Source organism: Cervus elaphus, chromosome 10 (genome assembly GCF_910594005.1).
Source record: "Cervus elaphus chromosome 10, mCerEla1.1, whole genome shotgun sequence".
Lineage (NCBI taxonomy): Eukaryota > Metazoa > Chordata > Mammalia > Artiodactyla > Cervidae > Cervus > Cervus elaphus.
The window spans coordinates 32,918,334-32,945,831 of record NC_057824.1 but is presented as its reverse complement, the minus strand read 5'-3'; the positions used below and the strand labels follow the sequence as shown (position 1 = coordinate 32,945,831).

General features: G+C 40.1%; 1 protein-coding gene across 1 annotated transcript in view; it reads left to right on the top strand.

The window, feature by feature from the left end:
- The window catches only part of DNAH3 (dynein axonemal heavy chain 3), a 234,557-nt gene that overhangs the window by 190,704 nt on the left and 16,355 nt on the right, over window positions 1-27,498 (top strand). The window contains exons 51-55 of the mRNA XM_043914480.1: window positions 2,288-2,486; window positions 13,959-16,100; window positions 21,101-21,326; window positions 24,217-24,461; window positions 26,338-26,454. Coding sequence (XP_043770415.1) covers window positions 2,288-2,486; window positions 13,959-16,100; window positions 21,101-21,326; window positions 24,217-24,461; window positions 26,338-26,454 — 2,929 coding nt within the window. The remainder of the gene's footprint in view (window positions 1-2,287; window positions 2,487-13,958; window positions 16,101-21,100; window positions 21,327-24,216; window positions 24,462-26,337; window positions 26,455-27,498) is intronic.

The following is a 27,498-nucleotide window of genomic DNA, read 5'->3' as shown; positions in this document are numbered from 1 at the left end:
TATAAAGCAGAGATATCACTTTTCCAACAAAGGTCCATGTAGTCAAAGCTATGACTTTTCCAGTAGTCATGTATGGATGTGAGAGTTGGACCATAAAGAAGGCTGAGTACCGAAGAACTGATGCTTTTGAACTGAGGTGCTGGAGAAGACTCTTGAGATCCCCTTGGACTGCAGGGAGATCAAACCAGTCAATCCTAAAGGAAATCAACCCTGAATATTCATTGGAAGGACTGATGCTGAAGCTGAAGCTCCAATACTTTGACCATCTGATGTGAAGAGCCGACTCATTGGAAAGATCCTCATGCTGGGAAAGATTGAATGCCAAAGGACAAGGGGACAGCAGAGGATGATATGGTTAGATAGCATCCTCGACTTAATGGGCATGAAGTTGATCAAACTCCAGAACATAGTGAAGGACAGGGGAACCTCGCATGCTGCAGTTCACACGGTTGCAAAGAGTTGAACACAACTTAGTGATTGAACAACAAAAGAGGCCTTTTGAGTCATTTGATGAACAACCTTGCTGGAACCCAGGCCTTACTCCTTAGGAAAGAAGTGGAGCCATCACAACATTGGGAGGCATAATGTGACAGTGGGCCATAAAGAAGGCTGAGTGCCAAGAATTGATACTTCAAATTGTAGTGCTGGAGAAGACTCCCGAAAGTCCCTTGGACAGCAAGAGGAACAAACCAATCAATCCTAAAGGAAATCAACCCTGAATCTTCATTGGAAGAACTAATGCTAAAGCTGAAGCTCCAATACACACATACATGTAAGAAGGTGGAACTTCCTTTATTTTGTTTGCTTATCAAAATAAACCTGCAGGACATAGATTTTGACACGCGCTGCTTTTGACATTCTCGTGAAATTTCACTTCAATCATGACTGTGTTATCACTCCCTGGGCTGGGAGACTATCAGAAAATTTACTGAGTGGGGAGCCGGGGGCCCAAAGTTGGAACTTGGCTCAATGACTAACCGGTTTTGTGGCCTTGGTTAACTCATTTTTTCTCCCAAGACCTCATTGTTTTGTTGTTGTTGTTGTTGTTGTTGTTGAAGGAGAAGGATTGGACTGCTAAATACAGTTGCATTTACAGGAGATTGGGTCCAGCCTTCCCCACCCCATCCCCACCTCTGGCCCCACAGATACCAAAATGCTCAGATGCTTAAGCCCCTGCCTTCTGGATCTGTGGTTCCGAATCCACAGTTAGAGAGGGCCAACTGTAATCTATACAGAATTTTATAATGTTGAGATTTCCTCTTTTAAAAAAAATTGAGATATAATTCACATACCACTAATAGTCACCTTTTAAAATCATGCAATTCAGAGGGTTTTTTTTAGTATATTCACAAAGTTATACAGTCATAACCACTATGTAATTTTAGAACATCTTCATCACCCAAAAAGAAACCTATATCCATTAGTAATCACTAGCCGTTTCTTCTTCCCAGCCCCTGTCAACCACTAACCTACTTTCTGCCTATATGGGTTTTCCTTTTATACACATTTTATATAAATGGAATCATATAACAGGTGCCACTTTGTGTCTATCTGGCTGGTTTCACTTAGCTTAATGTTCTCAAGGTTTATCCATGTTGTTGCATGAATCATTACTTCATTTCTTTTTATGGCTGAATAATATTCCATTATATTAGTTTTGTTTTTAAACAAAGAAATAATGGACAAAACATATTCTGTTCTCTTTTTCCCAGGACTCACTACCCAGCTCCAGTCTTTATCCCCATTCCTCCTCCTTAAACTCTGGCCTTAAACATCACCCTGTCTCCAGGTTCACCCCTATCCCATCTCTGAGCTACACTGCATCCCAGACTCTCACCCTATCTCTGACATTCTCCCACCCCTCGTGCCTTATTCCTCCCCAAGCTTGCCGTAACCCCCTTCCCATCTGTCACTCACAAATAGGCTTCATTTTTTACTTAATCTCTCAACCCATCGTTGATCAGTTGGTATGAAGTCACTCATGGCATATACCCCTTGGGAATTAGTTAAAAACCAAAAGCTTGATTTTGTAAAAGATTATAGGCCAGGTAAATTCTCAAATGTCCAAGGCATCCAAACCACAGCTCCCAAATGCATGCATGCTTCCCTGCAGCCTTTCGGAGCCAACCTTGCATGCAAACCTCCAGGAGAAGACACTGTCCTGGAAGGACACTGGGGCAGGAAGCACCTCTTCCCACTTCTGCTGCTTCTTCCGGGGGCAGAACTTACTTCACCCTCAGTATACCAGGCGCCAGGCCCTCACCCTTCTGTCCCCGTGCTTCTGCAGAACGAATGTGAAGGGGACCTGGCAGAGGCGATGCCGGCACTGGAGGCTGCACTCGCTGCGCTGGACACTCTGAACCCAGCAGACATCTCACTGGTGAAGTCGATGCAGAACCCACCTGGTCCTGTCAAGCTGGTCATGGAGAGCATCTGTGTGATGAAAGGGCTGAGACCAGAGAGGAAGCCGGACCCCAGTGGCAGCGGTAACCCCTTCCAGCACCCTTCCCAACCCCGAGGCGTACACAGGCTGCTCTCTCCTGACAGGGAGGGTGCCAGCATCCCCACTCATCCCGCCCCAGGCCTGCAGGCCTTACCGTGGTGTCTTAGGGGAAATAAGATGGGCCCCAGGATTTCTGTGTGGTCACCTGTGTTTCTTCACCATCCTCTCTCCTCTCAGTCAGTAAGGAAAACGCAGGCATCTTAAGGTGAAGCCAAACTCAGTCCAGGCCCCTGCCTACAAATTGTTACAAAAATGAAGGTCATGCAGACAAGAGGACTGATGGGGAGCAGACACACAGAGTAGTAGGTGGGTGAGAGAGAGGGAGAGAAAAAGAGCTAGAGAGAGAAAGATAAAGGAGAAACTGAGAAAAAGAGAGAGACCCTGAAAGAGATAGCCAGAGGAAAAAGGAGACAGAGACCGAGAAATGGAGAGAAGGATAGTGAGACTGAGGGAGAAATAGAGAGACCTGGACACCTAGATACACGCACATGAGCATGAAGAGATCATAAACAGAGAGAGAGGTCGGGGTGAAAAGAAATCTGGAGGAAGAAAGACAAACACAGGGAGGGGTGAATGGGGGAGTGAGACTCTTAGTGTCAGATACCGATCACAGAGAAAGATATTGGCAAGAGAGAAAAGCAGAAATAAGCTAAGACACAGAAAAGCTGAAAGTGAACAATGGAGGACCCCCGCCTCCTCCTGCCAAGAGATACAGAGACATACAAAAATAGAGAGTGAGTGGGAAGAAAATAGACCAGAAAGAAGAGAAATAGAGACAGGGAAACAAAGACACACACAGAGAATGGTGGTAGGAGATGAGGTGGAGCATGAGCTGCTGGTGAAGGATTAGAGGAAGAAAGACAGGGATAAAGGAGGCAGAGAGTGAAACTGACAGGCCTGAGGAAGACCAGGATACAGAAACTCAGAAGATGGGAGAAAAGGAATAGGGGAGAGAGAGAGGAAAGTTTATATAATAGAGCCTAGAAGCATGAATAAGTGAAAATTCATTCTTAAAATTTAAATTAGATGTAGAAGCTTGCACTAAAATCAGTGTCTTAAAACTGAACAAGGACTTTAAAAATCATCTCCCGTGATATTTCTTGCCTTTTGAATCCTTGTATCCTTCAAACAGTCCCGCTATTCCCCCATTGCTTCTGAAATGTTAGAAATGCCTGATCCCTCCTTTGGAAGACTCTAGCTTCTGCTTCCCAGTGAATAGCATTCCCTCTTCCTTGGCTGGTTTCAGGACAAAAACCACATGAAGAAATGCAGAGGTGATCAGAAATGGACAAATACGGAGAGGATGCTACAGGAGACTCCTCTAGGGAAGCACCTGAGGTGTAATAAGTTAGTCTGAGTAAAGATGAGCTAGCCAGTGCTTTTCCACTCTGACTGTACCCTGGTATACCTGGGAACTTAAAGAATGCTAAAGCCCCTGCCCCCACTCCTAGAGATTCTTATTCCTTTAGCCTAGGGTGTGGCCTGAGCATTAGTATTTTTCTTAAAGCTCCCAGGTGATTCTAAGGTACAACCAAGATTGAGAACTACTGAAATATGCAAAGCAGGGTCAGGTCTCAAAAACCAGTTCTCTTCTTCGATCATTGATGTTGGCCACAGGATGCATCATCCACTTTTCTTATTTTAAAATTGAAGTGAATTTTGTGTATTATTCACAAAATAACTCACAGAATTTAGCCAGTATATTGGAATGGAGCAAAAGCACATAAATTTTGTACTTAGTCGCTCAGTTGTGTCTGACTCTTTGGGACCCCTGACTGTAGCCCGCCAGGCTCCTTTGTCCATGGGGATTTTCCAGACAAGAATACTGGAGTGGGTTGCCATATCCTCTTCCAGGGGATCTTCCAAACCCAGGTCTCCGGCATTGCAGGCAGATTCTTTACTGTCTGGGCCACCAGGGAAGCCCAAATTAGTTTTAGATACCTTAAATTTAAACAAAGCAGATCATTTCCTAGGATAGAAACAAAAACTTTCATTGGAAATATTTGTTTGGTGTCTAAGCTTGCTTTAGAAATAGGATATATTTGACCTGTTGTATCTAATACAATATCTCAAGTACAACTCTTTTTTTTTAACTTTTTATTTTGTAGCGGGGTTTAGCTGATCAATATTGTGATAGTTTAAGGTGAACAGTGAAGTGACTAAGCCATACATATACAGGTATCCTTTGTACCCCAAGCTCCCCTCCCATCCAGACTGCCACATAACATTGAGCAGATATTTTTTGATGAGTGGAGCTTGGCAAGGGTTTATCGTCAAAAAGAGTGACTTTTTTCTAACACATTGACAAAAGGAGCACTTCCTGGGATGGGATCAGGGATGAGGGCTCACTCATTTATTAGTCATCATGAGGGGTGCTAAGGTGAACAAAGGCCCTGTTTCGTTTCAGGGCAGGCTGAGGGCAGCCCTCCGTCTGGTTGCAAGTCTGCAAGTTGCTTACCCCACCCTCACTCTTTCTCTGGAGATACTCAGTCACTCACTCACTCACTAGAAGGACTGATTCACCCCAGGGATGACAAAACATGCTCTATCAGACCCACCTCCCATATTTGGAAAAGAATATTCAAAGCATTAATACATGCTTATGGATCCAGTTGCCCTCTTCATGTATGACTGGGGAAATGGGCAACATTCATTAAATTCATGTTAAAAACTGATAATCACGCACTGTGCCAGATTGTAATAAACACAGAAGGAGCAAACAATTTTTTAAAATATAATTGATTTACTATATTAGTTTTAAATATATAACTAGTGGCTCAAAATTATTATAGATTATAGATTAGGTTATAGATTATTATAGGTTATCTAGATTATAGATATAATCTATTTATATAGATTACATAAAGTTATTATAAAATACTGACTATATTCCCTATGTTGTACAATATATTCTTTAGCTTACTTAATCATAGCAGTTTGTACTGCATAATCCCCTGTCTTTATATTGCTACTCTCCCTTCCATCTCCCCACTGATAACCACTAACTTTGTTCTCTATATCTGTGAATCTGTTTCTGTTTTGTTGTATTCATTCATTTGTTTTATTTTTTAGATTCCACATATAAGTGATAACATATAGTACTTGTCTTTCTCTTCTAGATTTATTTCACTAAGCAATGTCCTCCAAGTCCATGCATGTTGCTACATGGCAGTATTTCATTCTTTCTTATAGCTCAGTAATATTCCTTTGTATTCAATATCTTCTTAATCCCATTACCTCTTGATGGGCACTTGGGTTGTTCCCATATCTTGGCTATTGTAAGTAATGGTCCATGAACACTGGGGTGCATATATCTTTTTGAATTACTGTTTTTGCTTTTTTCCAGATATGTATCCAGGAGTGGAATTGCTGGATTGATTTTTAGGTTTTTGAGGAGCCTCCATACTGTTTTCCATAGTACCTGCACCAATTTACATTCCCACTAACAGTATTTGAGAGTTCCCTTTTCTCCACATCCTCTCCAACATTTGTTATTTGTGGTCTTTTTGATGATAACCATTCTGACAGGTGTGACATGATACCTCATTGTGGTTTCAATTTGCATTTCTCTAATAATTAGTGATGTTAGGCATCTTTTCAGTGTGTGTTAGCTATCTGTATGTCTACTCAGGAGAAATGTCTATTCAAGTCCTCTGCCCATTTTTTGATTGGATTGTTGTTTTAAATGTGGAGTTGTATGAGCTGTTCATAGATGGGTATTAGCCTCTTACTGGTCATACAATTTGCAAATAATTTCTCCCATTTCAGTAGGTTGTCTTTTTGTTTTGTTCATCATTTCCTTTTCTGTGCAAAAGCTTTTAAACTTAATTAGATCCCATTTGTTTAGTTTTGTTTTGCTTTTGTTTCTTTTGCCTTGGGAGAAGAATACAAAAAATATTGCTATGTTTATATCAAAGAGTGTTCTGCCTATATTTTCTTCTAGGAGTTTTATGGTTTCTAGTCTTATATTTAGTTTTATATTTAGTTTTAAATCCATTTTGAGTTTATCTTTGTGTATGGTGTTAGGAAGTGTTCTGATTTCATTCTTTTACATGTAGCTGTCCAGTTTTCCCAGCACCATTTATTGAAGAGACTATCTTTTCCCTGTTGTTTATTCTTATCTCCTGTGCTATGCTCAGTTGCTCAGACATGTCTGACTCTTGGTGACCCCATGGACTGTAGCCCACCAGGCTCCTCTGTCCATGGGGATTCTCCGGGCAAGAGTACTGGAGTGGGTTGCCATGCCCTCCTCCAGGGGATCTTCCCAACCCAGGTCTCCTACATTGCAGGTGGATTCTTTACCATCTGAGTCACCAGGGAAGCCCTTTTTATCTCCTATATCATGGATTAATTGACCATAAGTGAGTATGTTTATTTCCGGGCTGTCTATTTTGGTCCATTGATCTTTGCATCTGTTTTGCTGTATCAGTCCTATACTGCTTTGATTACTGTAGCTTTGTAATAGTGTCTGAAGTCAGGGACTGAGATAACTTCAGCTTTGTTCTTTTTTTCTCAATATTGTTTTGGCTACTCAGGGTCTTTTGTTGTTCTATGTACATTTTAAGATTATTTTTTCTAGTTCTGTTTTTAATATTTTGAAAGGTTTTTACATTAGATTGCTTTGGGTATGTGGACATTTTAATGTTAATTCTTTCAATTCATGAGCATGGGATATCTTTCCATTTATTTGTACCATCTTCAATTTCCTTCCACAGTGGTTTTCTTTTTTTTCCATTTATTTTTATTAGTTGGAGACTAATTACTTTACAATATTGTAGTGGTTTTTGTCATACATTGACATGAATCAGCCATGGAGTTACATGTATTCCCCATCCCGATCCCCCCTCCCACCTCCCTCTCCACCTGATCCCTCTGGGTCTTCCCAGTGCACCAGGCCCGAGCACTTGTCTCATGCATCCAACCTGGGCTGCTGATCTGTTTCACCCTAGATAATATACATGTTTCGATGCTGTTCTCTAGAAACATCCCACCCTCGCCTTCTCCCACAGAGTCCAAAAGTCTGTTCTGTACATCTGTGTCTCTTTTTCTGTTTTGCATATACGGTTATCGTTACCATCTTTCCAAATTCCATATATATGTGTTAGTATACTGTATTGGTCTTTATCTTTCTGGCTTACTTCACTCTGTATAATGGGTTCCAGTTTCATCCATCTCATTAGAACTGATTCAAATGAATTCTTTTTAACAGCTGAGTACACAGTGTTTTATAGTTTTCATGGTATAGGTCTTTCACCTCCTCAGTTAAGTTTATTTCTAGGTATTTTATTCTTTTTGAAGATTTTAAGGAGATTGATTTCTTGCTTTCTCTTTCACTATTAATGTATAGAAAAACAACAGATTTCTGTATATTAATCTCGTATCCTGCAACATTACTGAATTTATTTTTCAGTTCCAATAATTTTTCATGGAGACTTTAGGGTTTTCTATATATAATATGTGTCATCTGGAAATAGTGACAGTTTTCCTTTTCCCCTGCTAATTTGGATGCCTTTTGTTTCTTTTCCTTGCCTGATTGCTGTGGCTAGGACTTTTTTCTTTGATCTTTTCTATTTTTATCTTTATTTTATTTCTCTTTCTTTGATCTTTATTGTTTCCTTCCCTCTGCTAACTTTGGGCTTTGTTCTTTTTCTGATTCCTTTAGTTGGCAGGTTAGGTTGTTTATCTGAGACTTTTCTTGTTTCTTGAGGTATGCCTATATCACTATAAACTTCCCTCTTGGAGCTGCTTTTGTTTTGTCCCATAGATTTTGGAAAGTTGTATTTTTCTTTTCACTTGTCTCAAAGTATTTTCTGATTTCTTCTTTGATTTCTTCACTGATCCACTTTTAGTAGTATGTTTTTGTGCTTTTACTATTTTTCTCCTGTAATCATTTTTCTAGTTTCATATTGTTGTGATCAGGAAAAAAAAAAAGTTTGATATAATTTCTAGCTTCTTAAATTTGTCAAGACTTGTTTTGTTGCCTAGTGTGTGATCTATCCTGGAAAACATTCCATGAGCACTTGAAAGGAATGTGTATTCTTCTGGTTTGGGTTGGAATTTCTTCTAGATATTGTTAAGTCCAATTGGTCTAATGTGTCATTTAAGACCTCTGTTTCTTTATTGATTTTCTCTCTGGATGATCTAATTATGTAAGTAAAGTGTTACTGAAGTCCCCTCCTATTAGTGTATTAATGTCAATTTCTCCCCTATGTCTGTTAATATTTGCTTTATATATCTGTATGCTCCTATATTAGGTGCATATATGTTAACAGATGTTATATTTTCTTCTTGTATGGATCCCTTTATCATTATACAATGGTCTTGTTTTTCTTTTGCTATAGACTTTGTTTTAAAGTCTATTTTATCTGATATGAGTGTTGCTCATTTCTTTTCATTTTCATTTTGTGAAATACCTTTATCATCCTCTCATTTTCAGTCTGTGTGTCTTTAGCTCTATGAAGAATCTCTGATTAGGAGCAGTCTTGGGGTTTTTTGTTTTTTTTTTTTTAATCCAATCAGTCATTCTATGTCTTTTTATTGGAGAATTTAGTCCATTGATATTTAAAATGATTATTGATAAGCATAAACTTATTGACATTTTGTTACTTCTTTTCTGGTTGTGCTTGTAGTTTTTCTCAGTAATTTTATTCTTTTAGCCTCTTCCCTTATGGTTTGATCATTTTCTTTTATCCTTATACCCTGTTCCTTTCTATTTATTGTTGTATCTATCATAGATTTTTCATTTGTGGTTACCATGGGGGTAGTATGTGTTGACCTATAAAGTGTATCTACTTGTTTAAATCTGATAGTCATGTAAATTCAAACACATTCTAAAATATTTATATTTTCACTCCCCTCCTCCATGTTTTGTACTTTTGATGTCCTATTGTACATCTTCATGCTTATCCCTTAACTGTTTATGGTAGTTATAGTTGATTAAACAATTTTTGCCTTTTAATCCTCATACTAGCTTATTTAAGTGATTGATCCACAGCCTTTACTATATATTTGCCTTTCAGTTCAGTTCAGTCACTCAGTCGTGTCCGACTCTTTGTGATCCCATGAATCGCAGCACACCGGGCCTCCCTGTCCATCACCAACTCCTGGAGTTTACTCAAACTCATGCCCATCGAGTCAGTGATGCCATCCAGGCATCTCATCCTCTGTTGCCCCTTCTCCTCCTGCCTTTACTAGTGGGATTTTCCCTTTCTTATAAATTCTTACTTCTTGTTATAGCCTTTTCTTTCCACTTAGAGAAGACTCTTTAACACTTCTTTTAGATTTGGCTAGTATTGATGAAATCTTAGGTTTTGCTTGTCTGAGAAGTTTTTATCTCTGCTTCAATTATGAATGATAGTATTGCTAGTAGAATATCCTAGGTTGTAGGGTTTTTCCTTTCAGGACTTTAAATATGTAATTTCACTGCCTTCTGGCTTGCAAAATTGCAGCAGAAAAATCACCTGATACCCTTATGGGAGTTCCCTTGTATGTGACTCTGTCTTTCTTTTGCTGCTTTTAGAATTCTATCTTTAAGTTTTTGCCATTACAATTATGATACCTCTGTATCACCTCCTAGGGGCACATGTCCCAACCTGATTGCTTCTCCTCCCTTCCTACACAACTCCATGTGGATCTTTGTTTACAGCCTTGATTGTCAAAGAGTCTTCCTGCCAGTCTCCAGTTGGTTTTCAAAGAAATTTGCTCCACATGTAGATGTATTTTTCATATGTTCATGGGGGGAAGTAAGCTCAGTATCATATTACTCTGCAATCTTGTGCCCTCCCCCAGAAGGTTACAACTTTGAGGGAGAAGCACACAGCTAAAACTAAACCAAAAAAAAAAAATCACAAATTGCCATTTCTGGCAATATATAAAGCATTTATGGATATTCTAGCCTCTGAGATGAAAGAAAATCCTCCATAGTTCAGTTCAGTCACTCAGTCGTGTCCGACTCTTTATGACCCCATGAACCACAGCACACCAGGCCTCCCCGTCCATCACCAACTCCCAGAATGTACCCAAACTCATGTCCATTGAGTCAGTGATGTCACCCAACCATCTCATCCTCTGTCAACCACTTCTCTTCCTGCCCTCAATCTTTCCCAGCATCACAGTCTTTTCAAATGAGTCATGGATGCCATGATCTTAGTTTTCTGAATGTTGAGCTTTAAGCCAACTTTTTCACTCTCCTCTTTCACTTTCATCAAGAGGCCCTTTAGTTCTTCTTTGCTTTCTGTCCTGAGGGTGGTGTCATCTGCATATCTGAGGTTATTGATATTTCTCCCAGAAATCTTGATTCCAGCTAGTGCTTCATCCAGCCCAGCGTTTCTCATGATGTACTCTGCGTATAAGTTAAATAAGCAGGGTGACAATATACAGCCTTGATGTACTCCTTTTCCTGTTTGGAACCAGTCTGTTGTTCCATGTCCAGTTCTAACTTGCTTCCTGATCTGCATACAGGTTTCTCAAGAGGCAGGTCAGATGGTCTGGTATTCCCATCTCTTTCAGAATTTTCCACAGTTTATTGTGATCCACACAGTCCAAGGCGTTGGCATAGTTAATAAAGAGAAATAGATGTTTTTCTGGAACTCTCTTGCTTTTTCAGTGATCCAGCAGATGTGGGCAACTTCATCTCTGGTTCCTCTGCCTTTTGTAAATCCAGCTTGAACATCTGGAAGTTCACAGTTCACATATTGCTGAAGCCTGACTTGGAGAATTTTGAGCATTACTTTACTAGTGTATGAGATGAGTGCTATTGTGTGGTAGTTTGAGCATTCTTTGGCATTGCCTTTCTTTGGGATTGTAATGAAAACTGACCTTTTCCAGTCCTGCAGCCACAGCTGAGTTTTCCAAATTTGCTGACATATTGAGTGCAGCACTTTCACAGCATCATCTTTTAGGATTTGAAATAGTTCAACTGGAATTCCATCACCTCCACTAGCTTTGTTTGTAGTGATGCTTCCTAAGGCCCACTTGACTTCACATTCCAGGATGTCTGGCTCTAGGTGAGTGATTACATCATCATGATTATCTGGGGCATGAAGATCTTTTTTGTACAGTTCTTCTCTGTATTCTTGCCACCTCTTCTTAATATCTTCTGCTTCTGTTAGGTCCATACCATTTCTGTCCTTTATTGAGCCCATCTTTGCATGAAATGTTCCCTTGGTATCTCTAATTTTCTTCAAGAGATCTCTAGTCTTTCCCATTCTGTTGTTTTCCTCTATTTCTTTGCACTGACCACTGAGGAAGGGTTTCTTATCTCTCCTGGCTATTCTTTGGAACTCTGCTTCAAATGGGTATATCTTTCCTTTTCTCCTTTGCTTTTCACTTCTCTTCTTTTATTTGTAAGGCCTCCTCAGAAAGCCATTTTGCTTTTTCCATTTCTATTTCTTGGGGATGGTCTTGATCCTGTCTCCTGTACAACGTCATAAACCTCCGTCCATAGTTCATCAGGCACTCTATCAGATCTAGTCCCTTAAATCTATTTCTCACTTCCATTATATAATCATAAGGGATTTGATTTAGGTCATACCTGAATGGTCTAGTGGTTTTCCCCACTTTCTTCAATTTCCGTCTGAATTTGGCAATAAGGAGTTCATGATCTGAGCCACAGTCAGCTCCCAGTCTTGTTTTTGCTGACTGTATACAGCTTCTCCATCTTTGGCTACAAAGAATATAATCAATCTGATTTTGGTGTTGACCATCTGGTGTTGTCCATGTGTAGAGTCGTCTCTTGTGTTGTTGGAAGAGGGTGTTTGCTATGACCAGTGCATTCTCTTGGCAAATTCTATTAGCCTTTGCCCTGCTTCATTCTGTACTCCAAGGCCAAATTTGCCTATTACTCCAGGTGTTTCTTGACCTCCTACTTTTGCATTCCAGTCCCCTATAATGAAAAGCACATCTTTTTTGGGTGTTAGTTCTAAAAGGTCTTGTAGGTCTTCATAGAACCATTCAACTTCAGTTTCTTCAGTGTTACTGGTCGGGGCATAGACTTGGATTACTGTTATATTGAATGGTTTGCCTTGGAAACGAACAGAGATCATTCTGTCGTTTTTGAGATTTCATCCAAGTACTGCATTTCAGACTCTTCTGTTGACTATGATGGCTACTCCATTTCTTCTAAGGGATTCTTGCCCACAGTAGTAGATATAATGGTCATCTGAGTTAAATTCACCCATTCCATAGAGAGGTGTCTTTTAAAGTAAGCCTGAAGTTTGTTCAGTAGCCAGCTAGATGCCATTTACAACCTAGGTGAAGAGCTTATGTTAGGGAAGCACTTGGGATCATCAGGAATTTGAAGGAAGCTTCTTTTAATTAAAGACCAGGGAGCAAGCCAAAGATGAGGCAAAGATGGCAAGCAGTTTGGGATTTGAGATCTTTTTCTTTTTTCAGAGTGGTTTTAAGTTCACAGAAAAATTGAGTTGAAGATACAGAAATTTCTCATATACCCCCTGCTCCCACACATGCATGTTGTTCAGTCACTCAACCATGTCCAACTCTTTAAGACCCCATGGACTTCGCTTACCAGGCTTCCCTGTCCATCACCATCTCCCAGAACTTGCTCAAACTCAGTCCATTGAGCCGGTGATGCCTTCCAACCATCTTGTCCTCTGCCATCCCCTTCTCCTCCTCCCTTCAATCTTTCCCAGCATTGGGGTCTGTTCCAATGAGTAGGCTCTTCACATCAGGTGACCAAAGTATTGGAGCTTCAACTTCAGCATCAGTCTTTCATATTCAGGGTTGATTTCCTTTAGGATTGACTAGTTTAAGCTCCTTGCCGTCCAAAGGACTGTCAAGAGTCTTCTTCAACACCATGGTTTGAAAGCATCAATTCTTTGGCACTTAGCCTTCTTTATGGTCCAGCTCTCACATCCGTACATGGCAACTGTAAAAACCATAACTTTGAATATACAGACCTTTGTCACAGACACATGCGTAGCCTCCCTTATTATTAATATCTCCCACCAGAATGGTATATTTGTTATGGTTGATGAACCTACATGGACACATCTTATCATCCAAAGTCCGTAGATTACATTAGGGTTCACTCTTGGTGTTATACATTCTATGAGCTTGAATAAACATGTAATGACATGTATATTCTCTTTCCCTAAAATTCCTCTGTAAGATCTTGGGTTTTTTGTTGGTGTTTTTTGTTTTTTGTTTTGTTTTGCTAAATATGAGTAGTGGCTGCAGGGCTGCCAATATGCCTTAATAGTAGTCTTATCTCTTAGCTAATAGAAAGTTGCTACATAACACAAGGAGCTCATCCCAGGGCTCTGTGACAACCCAGAGGGGTAGGATGGGGAGGCTTGGAGGGAGGCTCAAGAAGGAGGGGATATGTAGTTCTGATTGATTCATGTTGTTGTATGGCAGTAGCCAACACAACACTGTAATTATCCTCCAATAAAAATTTTAAAAAAATAGCTTTATCTCTACTTCTTTCCTCAAACAGGTAAAATGATAGAAGATTACTGGGGGGTATCGAGAAAGATTCTCGGAGATCTGAAATTCTTGGAAAGTCTCAAGACATATGACAAAGACAACATTCCCCCAGTGATCATGAAGCGGATCCGGGAAAGGTTTATCGATCACCCAGATTTCCAGCCTGCTGTAATTAAAAATGTATCATCTGCTTGTGAGGGTCTGTGCAAGTGGGTGAGGGCCATGGAGGTGTATGACCGTGTGGCCAAAGTGGTAGCTCCCAAACGGGAGCGGCTGAAGGAGGCTGAGGGGAAACTGGACACACAGATGCAGAAACTGAACCAGAAGCGAGCAGAGCTGAAGCTGGTGGAAGACCGCCTTCAGGCCCTGAACGACGACTTTGAGGAGATGAATACCAAGAAAAAGACATTGGAGGGAAACATTGAAATCTGTTCCCAAAAGCTGATCAGGGCAGAAAAACTGATTAGTGGTCTTGGAGGAGAGAAAGACAGATGGACAGAAGCCGCTCGGCAGCTGGGTATCCGTTACACTAATCTGACGGGGGATGTGTTGTTGTCCTCTGGGACCGTGGCTTACCTGGGGGCCTTTACTGTGGATTATCGGGCTGAGTGCCAGAAGCAGTGGCTGGCCCAGTGTAAGGACAGGGTCATCCCTGGCTCCACTGACTTCAGTCTTAGCAACACATTAGGAGATCCTGTAAAAATTCGTGCCTGGCAGATTGCTGGGCTTCCCATTGACTCCTTCTCCATCGACAATGGCATCATTGTATCCAATTCCAGACGCTGGGCTTTAATGATTGACCCTCAGGGGCAGGCCAATAAGTGGATCAAGAATATGGAGAAAGCAAATAAGCTGTCAGTCATCAAGTTCTCGGATACCAACTATGTGAGGACGCTAGAACACGCTCTGCAGTTTGGTGCTCCGGTCTTACTAGAAAATGTTGGGGAAGAGTTGGATGCCTTTATTGAGCCCATCTTGCTCAAGTCCACATTCAAACAGCAAGGGGTTGAGTACATGAGGCTTGGTGAAAACATCATCGAATACTCCAGAGATTTTAAATTATATATCACAACCCGTTTGAGGAACCCACATTATCTCCCTGAGGTGGCCGTGAAAGTCTGTCTCCTCAACTTTATGATCACTCCCTTGGGCCTCCAAGATCAACTCCTTGGCATTGTGGCTGCCAAGGAGAAGCCAGAACTTGAAGAGAAAAAGAACAAGTTGATTGTGGAAAGTGCCAAGAACAAGAAACAGTTAAAGGAAATTGAAGATAAGATATTGGAGGTCCTTTCCCTTTCTGAGGGCAATATACTTGAGGATGAGACTGCCATCAAAATTTTGTCTTCTTCCAAAGTGCTGTCTGAAGAAATCTCTGAGAAACAGGAAATTGCTTCAGTGACAGAAACACAGATCGATGAGACCCGTATGGGCTACAAGCCAGTGGCTGTTCATTCTGCCACCATCTTCTTTTGTATCTCTGACCTGGCCCACATTGAACCCATGTACCAGTACTCCCTGACATGGTTCATAAACCTCTACATGCAGTCTCTGGCCCATAGCAAGAAGAGCGAGGAACTGGAGCTACGAATTGAGTACATCATTGATCATTTTACCCTCAGTATCTACAACAACATCTGCCGCTCTCTGTTTGAGAAGGACAAGCTGCTTTTCTCCCTCCTCTTGACAATAGGAATCATGAAAGAGAAAAAGCAAATTAATGAGGAAATTTGGTACTTTCTTCTAACTGGAGGCATTGCCCTGGACAACCCTTTCCCAAACCCAGTTTCTGAGTGGCTGTCTGAGAAGGCATGGGCAGAAGTGGTCCGTGCATCTGCATTGCCAAACCTGAAAGGCCTTATGGAACATTTGGAACAAAATGGTAATGAATGGAAGCTCATCTATGACTCAGCCTGGCCCCATGAGGAAACATTCCCTGGATCTTGGAAGTTTCTTGAAGGTTTGGAGAGGATGGTGATCCTCCGATGTTTGCGGCCTGACAAAATGATTCCAGCCATTCGGGAGTTCATTGCTGAACACATGGGAAATGTATACATTGAAGCCCCTACATTTGATCTCCAGGGGTCCTACAATGATTCCAATTGCTGTGCACCATTGATATTCGTGTTGTCTCCAGGTGCAGACCCAATGGCAGGTAAGGGTAGAATGTTGTATGAGGAATATTAATAGATGGATAACAATAGCTTGTCCCTATTGAGCAGGAATCTCAAACTCAAATGGCTTTGAAGGGCAATCTGGTTAACAGACTAAGGCAGGGCTGGAATAACATAAGACTTCTTTTCTGGCCTAAAGAGGGCAGCTCATTTGTATTGTACCATTTGATAATGTGATCTTAGGATGACCAGATTATCTGCTTCTTCAAAAGAAACAAGAAAGGTAGAAATCACCCATTTTAAAAAAATATTTATTTATTTGGCTTCGTCAGGTCTTAGTTGCAGCATATGGCATCTTCCTTGCATCTTGTGGGATCTTTCATTATGGTGTACTGGCTTAGTTACTCAGTGGCATGTGGGATCTCCGTTCCCTGACCAGGCATTGAACTTGTGTCCCCTGCACTGCAAGGCAGACTCTTAACCACTGGACCACCAGGGAAGTCCAGAAATCACCCATTTTTAAATCTTGATAACTCATTCAATTTTTTTCTTAAAAACTTTAAGAGGGCTAGCCAGGGCTAGATTTAGCCTGGTGACTGCTAGTTTATCACCTTTGTCTTAGACCATTTTCTCAGACCATTGTTTCTCTCAGCTATGCTTTTCTCTCTTTTTTGAATCTTTAAATTTTTTGAGTAATTAATGCCTCATGTAGTAAAAAAAAAAAAAAAAGAAAATGCAAAAAGCATAGGATTATGGTTCCATTAGGACCATTTTGTTACCTCAACAGACATTTGGCAAAGTGGGAGGACATTTTTGTTCTCACAAAGAGGGGGTACTACTGGCATCTAGTAGGTAGAAGTAAAGGATGCTGCTAAATAGCCTACAATGCCCAGGACAGCCCCCACGACAAAGGATTATCCAGGCCAGAATGTAAATAGTACTGGGGTTTAGAAGAGTGAAGGGTACATCTTCCTCCTAACTCTCTCAGAAACAACTGCTACTAGTAGTTTGCATAATTTTCCAGAAAGTGTGTGTGCATGTAAAGAGATATGAATTATTGATAGAAATAGATTAGTTTTCTATTCTGTTAGGGGATCTTAAAGCTTTAGTTTTCTCTGTTGTTGAATGAAAAAAGAATACCAGAAATGTAAGTGACAAGATTGGCAGTTCTCCTGTGAAAACTGAGAAATTTGACGTGTATTCTGACCTTGTTAGAAAGCCTGCTCTTCAAAGAAAATCAGAAGAAGGAGCTGAAATGAACTGGTACTTTTCCAGGTTCCAACACTTAAATTATTGTTATTGTCAAAGCTCAATTCATGACCCCTTACTAGCATCTTGCTTCTTCCCCTGTGTTGTTTCTGTGGTAGGCTTATATAGGAAAAATGAGGGGAAACTAGGAAAAGGAGAGAAAAGAAATGGAGGAAAGAGTAGAATATGCTCTGTAAAGTGATGATGTGTTGGGAGAGAACAGGCCTGTAAAATCTAATGGTGTATATAGCTTATACACCATTTATAGAGGGAATAGAGGGAATCCTGTCCCTCTATACTAGAGGCTTCATCAGATTCAGCTTGGATGATGTCCCAGGCATCCACAGATGCTGCGTCTGGTTGTCCTTTATCATTAAGATTGATCACTGGGTTCAGGAGTTGTCAGTGTGATTCACGTCAATACTCCTCTACTGCCTCCTTTATAAAATTTCCCATCAGCCTTTCACCTAATGTGGTGGCTCTCACTCTTGGCTGCACATTGAAATCACCTAAAGAACTTTAAGAAAAGCTCCGCGAAAAAACAAATACTGTATGGTATCACTTATATGTAGAATCTAAAATATGGCACAAATGAACCTATCTATGAAACAAAACCAGACTCACAGACATAGAGAAAATACTTGTGATTGCCAAGGAGGGGTTGGAGAGGGAAGGCTTGGAAGTTTGGGGTTAGTAGATGAAAATTATTATATATAGAATGGATAAATAATAAGGTCCTACTATATAGCACAGAGAAATATACTCAGTATCCGAGGATAAACCATAATGGAAAAGAATATAAAAAAGAATGCATATATAACTGAATCAGTTTGCGGTATAGCAGAAACTAACACTACACTGTAAATCAACTATATGCTTTGATAAAAATATATTAAAAGCAGCCAGTGAGAAAAACAAGATAACCTATAAAGAACAGCAGTTAGACTAGCAACCAGTGTTTCAATAGCAACAATGCAGTTTGTGGAATAATGCCATCATGGTGCTAAAGGAAAATACGCAAACATAAAATCTATCTTTCAAGAATGAGAATGAAATAAAGAGAACTCTTAATTAAAAACCGAAAAAAAAAGAAGGAAAATCTTCATGTGCAGGCCTTGCCTTCTACCAATTAAATTAAAATCTTTGTAGGTTAGACCCAGGCATTGTGTTTTATAAAGCTTTTCAGGTAATTTCAACATGCAGCCAATGTTGGGAACCAATGACTTAATGGTTTTATTGGCCTTAGAAAATCATTACCCAGATGCATTATTTCATTAGGAAATAATGCAAAATGATGAGAATTTAATTCTATCATTCCTCCCCCATAAATTAGCTGGAATTCTTCCATAAAGAAGAATTTTTCTTTATCAACTCTTTGATTTACTCAGGCAGGAAAGGTTCTTGGCTCATACTCTATTTACCAGCTTTCAGAGTAATGAAAGCAATAAGAAGGTGGTTTTCTGGTACATTTATTAGTGCTTGGGTTTTAACATAGTGGATGTTTCACATATAGTAGTGTTTTACTCCACTCCTGTCATCCTTCTTTTAGATGTTCAGATTATTCATCCTTTGGCCTATTAGGATAGGAGTACCTCCATGGCTATATGCTTTTCACATAACCCCAGTGGTTTTGATAACTTTCTTGCTGTGTAGAACTACCATATATCTTTCAGGCTTATCTTGAACAAACGTTTCTCCAAGGAACTCCAATTCCTTTATTGGGTCATGGTATTTGGAAACCTAGGGTTCCTGTCACTACTGAGTACATCATTGATTGCAGACCTTACTTTCCACTCATTCTCTTTTTGGCTACATCCAAACTGCTTTTATTTTAATACTAATTTTTAAAATGTATTTCTTTTTGGTTGCAATGGGTCTTCATTGCTGCACATGGGCTTTCTCTAGTTGTAGCGAGCGGGGGCTACTCTTCATTGCAGTGCATTGAGGAGGCTTCTGTTGTTGCGGAGCACAGTCTCTTGCACATGGGCTTCAGTAGTTGCAGTGCATGAGGCTCAGTAGTTGTGACGCACAGGCTTAGTGTTGCTCTGTGACAGTCTTCCCAGACCAAGGCTAGAACCCATGGCTCGAAGGACTTCATGTGATCTTTAGGTTTCCCTGGTGGCTCAGATGGTAAAGAATACACCTGCAATGCGGAAGACCCAGGTTTGATCCCTGGGTCAGGAAGATCCCCAGGAGAAGGGAATGGCTACCCTCTCTAGTATTCTTGCCTGGAGAATCCCATGGACAGAGGAGCCTGATGGGCTACAATCCATAGGGTCACAAAGAATCAGACATGATGGGAGAGACTAACACTTCCATGTTGAATTTTTATCTTCAGTAACAATGCTTTCCATTTCTAGAAGTTTTATTTTTTTTTTTTTGTTCCAAATTCATGTATTTTTTTTCCCATAGAAGTCCGAAATTTAGGCTACTGACTCAGGAAGCAATGCAGAAGCTTGTCACTGGCCTAGAGCCTGGGTAAAAACAAAAAAGCTACAATTCTTCGGTGAGAAATTAAAATACCAAGCCTAGGCTACTTGCAGCTGAGGGTTTTAGAGTTATAGTACCCTGTGGTATGTGATTCTCAAGCTGAGAAATTTCCTGTAAAACTGATCCAGAATGGGGAAACCCTGGGGACACTAGTGTTTGTATATGCAAAATTGTTATGTGAGGGCACCCCTTAAACCCACGGTATGTCAGACTCCCACAGAATAACAAACTTGCTGATTGTGAACTGACAATAAAAAAAATTATATCTACATGAGGAAACACATCACTATAAGGGATAATCAGCACATTAAACAATTAAGAGAATTAATACCCCCCAGGATTATGGGGATATTATGGACTGAATTTGTCCCTCCCAAGTCTGTATGTTAAAGACATAATTCCTAATACCTCAGAATGTGACTGTATTTGGAGATAAGGTCTTTCACTAGTTAATTGTGAGGTCATTAGGGTAGGTCCTAATCCAATATAACTGGAAGATTAGAACACAGATACACTGACAGGGAGAAGTCCATGCAAGGACACAACGAGAAGATGATGTGAGGAGAAAATGGCCACAAACAAGCCAGGAAAAGAAGCCTCAGAGGAAACCAAGCCTTCCAGCACTTTGATTTTTTATTTCTAGCCTCCAGAACAGAAAGAAAATAAATTTCTGTTGTTTAAGTCATCCAATCTTTAGTTACCTGTTATGGCAATCCTAGCAGATTAATATTGTCTCTGGGACAGACCATAAAAGAAACACACTTAAAAATCATCAAAGAAGAAAAACTCACAAAAAAAAATAACACTGGCTCCCTCTGAGGAAGAGAGATGTGAAAGAGACCTACTCGAAATTTCACTGTCCAAATACCAGTTTTCCTAGTAAGTTTGTAAAAGCCCAGTTCCTAAATTAACTTACTTACAAAGCAGAAATAGAGTCATAGATGTAGAAAACAAATATAGTCACCAGCGAGCAAGGAGGGTAGGGGTAAACTGGGAGATTGGGATTGACACATACACATTACTATATATAAAATATATAACCAACAAGGACCTACTGTATACCACAGGGAACTCTTTTTAATATTCTGTAATGACCTATATGGGAAAAGAATCTAAAAAAGAGTGGATACATGTATTGTATAATTGATTCACTTTGTGGTACACTTGAAGCTAACACAGCATTGTAAATCAACTATACTCCACTAAAAATGAAATGTAAACCCCCCTCTTCTGTGTTGTTATTGTTAATATGGTCTTAAGTAGCCTGTTTTCTTTCAAACGTCCTTTTTCTTCCTGATCTCAGGCCTGCTGAAATTTGCTGATGATCTTGGCATGGGAGGTACCAAAACACAGACCATTTCCCTTGGCCAAGGCCAAGGCCCTATTGCTGCCAAAATGATCAACAGTGCCATCAAAGATGGGACCTGGGTGGTCTTACAGAATTGTCATCTGGCCACAAGCTGGATGCCTGCTCTGGAGAAGATCTGTGAGGAGGTGATTGTTCCTGAGAGCACCAACATGGGATTTAGGTGAGAGGTTGTCCCACCAGTGTGTCTCTGGGACCCAATCTTGAGCTCCAGATGTCATGGTAATGACTGGGAATCCAAACAAGATACAGTTCAACCCTTAAGAAGCTCTCAGTCTAGTAGAAGGCAGACCATATATGAATAATGTTGATACCATGAAGTACCTGCTATATTTGTTTAAACAGGAATGGAAAAGGAAGGAAAAGTTGAGGAAGGCCTTGAGTGTTGAAAGATAAATAGGAATTTTCCAGGAAGGCCATTCCATACAAAAGGGACAACATTTGTAAAAGCAAAGGAAACACCAAGCAGTTATCTTGTGATTCTGGGGTATATGCTGTGAGAAACTGTTGTAGGGAGGTGATATGATATGTCTGAAAAGATAGATTTAATACCAACAAATTAGTTTTAAAACTTATTGGTCAAAAAAAAAAAAAATCCCACCTGTAGTCTAGCTACTTGCTCTATCTTCTATTTCTGGAGATCCATGGAATTTTAATCAATATTGGAAGCAGCCATTTGTTTTCTATGAACTTTAAAGTCCAGCAAGACTAGGCCTAAATTTTTGCATTTAGAGAATGATGAGATGAACCAGATAGGCTTTGAAGTCTTTTAACTTAGATTTTCAGTGATCTTCTTATTCTGGACCAGGGGAGAGCAAACTATGGCCAAATCCAGTCTGCTGCCTATATTTGTACAGTTTGCAATCTAAGAATAGCTTTACATTTTTTTATGGTTGAAAAAAACTGAAAGAAGAATAATACTTCATGACATGTGAAAATTATATAAAATTAAATTTCAGTGTCTATAAATAGAGTTATAAAGTTTTATTGAAATATAATCATATTCACTCACATATTGTCTACAACTGCTTCTATGCTTCAAGTAGTTGTGACAGAGACCATATGGCATGCAAAGTCTAAACCACTTACTGTTTGATCCTTCATAGGAAAAGGTTGCCAAATCTTGTACCAGGCAAGCAAGTTTGCTAGTTATTTTTATTTTAGTTATGTCTGCCTGAAAATAGAAAAGTGTTTGGTGTTTATTTACAAAGCCGGATTAGGCCATAGTTGATTGTATTCATGTAAGGCTTATATAAAATTAATGTAGAAGTTTAAGAGGGAATCCATTAATTTCAAGAATTCTATTTTGTATGGGATGCTGAGTTGTTTCATTTATTATCAGTTACATACTCAATGAAGAAAAATTATTCATGTTGACATCTAAGACTTCTTGACCCCAAAGTTGGAGAAGGAAACAGCAACCCACTCCAGTTCTCTTGTCTGGAAAATTCCATGAATGGAGAAGCCTAGTAGGCTACAGTCCATGGGATCGCAAAGAGTCGGACACAAGTGAGCGACTTCACTTTCACTTTTAACTTAACCCCAAAGTCACAAGCTTAAGTACTTATGCAAGCCAGTGATGTAACATAAATGACTGAAGAGGATTGGGCACAAGAAATATTCCACTTTCCACACTGCAGTAGCTATCATCATGGGCAGTCAGCCTCGGTTGAATATGAGTGGTGGGGACTGTGGTAAACTAGAGCACATGCCCTGTAGAGATGAGCTCCTACTGTCTAATGACAGCTAACTGTTGCCAAGCAGGCATGAAGGCCTCTTGTGTCCAGATTTTCTGATTATTATAAAGGGAAGATGGGAAACTAGAATTTTAAAAGAAAGCCCTAGATTTGTAAAAGTTGGCAACTACTTCAAAAATATGTTGCAGCATTGTATTGGTTTGCATGGTGAGAGTTAAACATCAGCCAGCTGCAAACTGAGGTCAGGTCATAGGCCACCAGCTTATGGCCTCTCCTTCCCCTCTGAGCCCTGTGCCTGGACCATAGAAGGCTGCCCACCAGCCCTGACCACATCCCTAACTTTTCCTCCTTCATGTAGTTGCTCAGCCTGTGTCTTTAATGACTTTTCATCCCCCAAATCTGCCTGTTGGAAACCTTTCTAATGTCTAGCAAAAAAACCCCACAAAAATGAAACAAAACAGGATGCCACAGTACGTATGTAGCTTGAGTCTGAGTAAGAAAAGCAAATGAAAGACAATATGCCAACATGTTAACTTGTAGATGGTAAAATTTTATATATATATATATATATATATATATATATATAACTACTTTTACCTATGTTCTCATTTTTTTATGGACATAGATAAAATTTTATTATTTAAGAAAAAAATCTTCCATATTCTCAAGACCCATTTCAAATGCCACTGGCCTCTATGACAGAAGTCAGCAAACTTTTCCTGTAAGGGGCCAGATAGTGAATATTTTAGACTTTACAAGCCGTATTGTCAAATGCAACTATTCAACTCTGCTGTTGTAGCATGAAAGCATCCCTAAATAATTTGTAAATAAAGGGGTGTGGCCATAGTCCAATAAAACTTTATTTATAAAAATAGGTTAAGGCTAGATTTGACTCCCTGGCAGTAGTTTGCAGACATTTGCTTTCCCCACCCCATGTATCCCCACAGCCTATTACTTCCCTCCCTCCCTGCAGTCTTGATTTTAAAACTTCTTGGCATTGTTTGCTTGTCTTTTCTCCTCTCCTCAGCTCCCATTTCCCTTCCCCTCCTCCGCACCCCCCACCCCGCCCCTGACACCCCCAGCAGCAAGACTCAAAGTGATCTGGAAGCAAGAAACAAGGTGTGTCCTTGAAGACCTCACTTGACCTTGCTATACCTCTGTTTCCTCACTGGTAAAGGGGGTGGTAAATCAGAGGTTGGCTGTGAGGATTAAAGTAAATGAAGGGACATAAATTCTTAGCATTGGGTTCAACATCTATCAGAGTATTAAAAAAAAAAATGATAGTTATTTTTTTGTTACTGTTTTTAAATATATGTATTACATTGCTCTAAATAATTGGATCTGTTGCTCTTCTAGACTCTGGTTAACCAGCTATCCATCAGAGAAGTTTCCAGTCAGCATCCTCCAGAATGGGATTAAAATGACCAATGAGCCCCCTAAAGGGCTCCGGGCCAATCTTTTGCGCTCTTACCTCAATGACCCCATCTCAGACCCCGTGTTCTTCCAAAGCTGTACCAAAGCAGTGATGTGGCAAAAGCTATTGTTTGGCCTTTGCTTCTTCCATGCCATCGTTCAAGAGAGGAGAAACTTTGGACCCCTAGGTGAGAGATGACAGTGTACCTGGATTGCTGGGGGAAGGATCACAGACAGATGCAGAAATGCATTCAAGTTTGTACTCAGGGTTGCCAGTAAAATAAGGTGTAAGAAAAAAGATAAGGTATAAATATGTTCCATGTAATATTTGGGACATATTTATACTAAATATGATTTGTTGTTTATCTGAAATTAATTTCACTGAGTGTCCGTGTATTTTTCTTCAATAAGTCTGGCAACCTTATAACCAGATTAGGATCAGGGTCAGGGAAAGAGGTGATGCTCCAGAATCAGAGGTCTCCTAATTACTGAAGTTATGTGATAATGAGAAGATCGAAAGCCCTTCCTTTTAGTGTGTATTTGCCTAGCTTGGGTACAATGGCCATTTTCCAGGGAATTTTCACCAGGTAATTTATAACAGTTTAGGTCGCTCTCTTTTCATGTGCATAACAATGAAAGAAATACAACTGGGAAAGCTGTCTGTGCTTCTCCTTGAAAAAAATAAACATAAATTTCTTTATTAATGTAACCTATCCATGGCCTAACTTAAGTGATTTAGTATTCTTGTTGGAGCAGATCATCAAACTAAATACAGATCCCAAGTCACCATGGTTTTAAGGATGGATTCTTTTTCTCATGGAGAATGGATGGATACCTATATCATTTCTCATGGATCATTTTTCTCATTATTAATCCCATGGGCTACCTCCAATTCTTTTCTTGAAATGACCCACCTCAAGATATTCTTAGCAATTTTGGGGGGTTACCAAAAGAGGCAAATTGTCTTCTTGGTGATTCTCTCAGAACATTTTCTTTCCTTCTACTTGTCCCAGTTAGCACCACACCACCTGACTCTTCCACGGGTTTCAGGGATGAGACAGCCAAAGTGGACACTCCCTCTACACTTGCATCTCACACACCAATTTCTTCCGTCCATGCCTAACCTCCAAAAATCCATACAACAATTTGGCTTATAGTCAACTGCCCTGTTGTGTTTTGTTTGCCAGAACACAAGTCTTTGGGGTTTTTCTTAATTTATTAATTTATTTGTTAATAATAAATAATTAATTGTTGGCTGCACTGGCTCTTCATTGCTGCCTGAGGGTTTTCTCTAGTTCCAGCGAGTGAGGGCTACTCTTCATTGCAGTGGCTTCTCTCACTGCAGAGCACCAGCTCTAAGGAATGGGCTCAGTAGTTGCGGCACACAGGCTTAGCTGCCCTGCTGCATGTGGAATCTTCCTGGACCAGGGATCAGACCTGTGTCCCCTGCATTGGCAGGCAGGTTCTTAATCACTAGACCACCAGGGAAGTCCAAGTTTTTGTTGTGTTTAATTTGAATGTGAATGTTTAGGAGGAAATTAAACATCTCCATTGAATGCAGGTCCCACCACACCCTACTGTCTTACATCAGGCCTGCTTCATACATTTATGTTACTTGTATAGCCCCACTGGGCGTTTATCATCATAAACTTTGGAAATACGGTGCAAGGAGGAGAATTCTCAAAGCTAACTCAGTATTGCCCAATCACAGATACTGCTCTCTACCTATGCTTTAGTGTTATTTTTGGCATTCTATGCATTACCATGGTATTCCAGCCAGGGTGAATAATCCTCATTCCACAAATCCCAGGATGGTAACGTCTTCCTTAACAAATGGGGAGATCCATAAGGAAATTGACTTTAGAATGGATGTTTTTTTCAGGCAGAATGTCTCCCACGCTGGCAGTAAATGTCAAAGCTAATAGTTGGCAAGGTGCTTAATATTCATGGGACTGAAAAGAGGCTCTTGATCCATAATGATGTTTAACTTCGCCAGCCCAATCTCTGGGTGGGAATTAAGAGCTCTCATCCCTGAAGCATCTAATTCATCTTTGCCTCATGCAGGTTGGAATATTCCTTATGAATTCAACGAATCTGACCTGAGGATTAGTATGCGGCAGATCCAGATGTTTCTGAATGATTACAAGGAGGTGCCATTTGATGCTCTGACCTACCTGACAGGTATTTATGGGAGGAGGCTTTAGCAACCATAAACCTCCACAATTATGCTCCACCTTCATGCTTCTCTGCTCCCATCTCCATTCGTTTACTCACTTATGCTTTCAACAAACATTGATCTCTTACTGATGCTGGTCACCATGCTGGATATTGTAAAAAAAAAAAAAAATTAAGATCCTTCCCCTTACGTGGTGCACAGTTTACAAAGGGAGAGAAATATAACAAAATAAATGACAATACAGTGGTAAGTTCAATAAGAGAAACATTTATAAAGTAGAAAGGCAGCACAGTGATTAAATTTCAGATATAGGGTGGGGATGATTAGGGATAACTTCCTTAAGGCATTACAGATGATTTTGAGGGATAAGTAGGAGTTTTACAACTGGAAGAAGAAGTGGGAGTGGGTGGTGAAAAAAAGGAAGGCTAGTGCTCCCAGCAGAGATACCCTGAGGTGAAAATGACACTTGCTGCTTTGTATTAAAGCAATTCATCAGCAGTCTTTTATTAACCATCCAATATATACTGGTACATAATATGGAAGAATGTAAATATATGAAACTTGGTCACTGCCCTCAAGAAAAATACCATGTAATCCTAGAGAGAGGAGATAAAATATAGATGGTCTAAATGAGTGGATTACTATGGCCAAAAGTCAAAGTGCAGCTCAAAAGAAAAACCTGGGCATCTTCAAGGTCACATACAAGTTCCTCCCTCAACTCTGGATCCTTTCCCCAGTCAAATGGCAGGTGCGCTGTCTACATCATTCAGTTTTCACAGTAAAATCTTATAAGCTTCATGTTAGTGACCCTGTTTTACAGCTGGCAAAACCAAGATCTTAGCACAGGGGTTCTCAGCTAAGGGTGATTTTTGCCTCCTAAGGGACATTTGACAAATTGAAGAGACATTTTTTGTTGTCACAACTAAATGGATGTGCTACTGGGTAGAGGCCAGGATGCTGCTAAACATCCTCCAATACACAGGACAGCCCCCTGCAACACAGAACTACCAGTGTACAGCACGTCAATCATGCCAAGATTGAGAAACTCT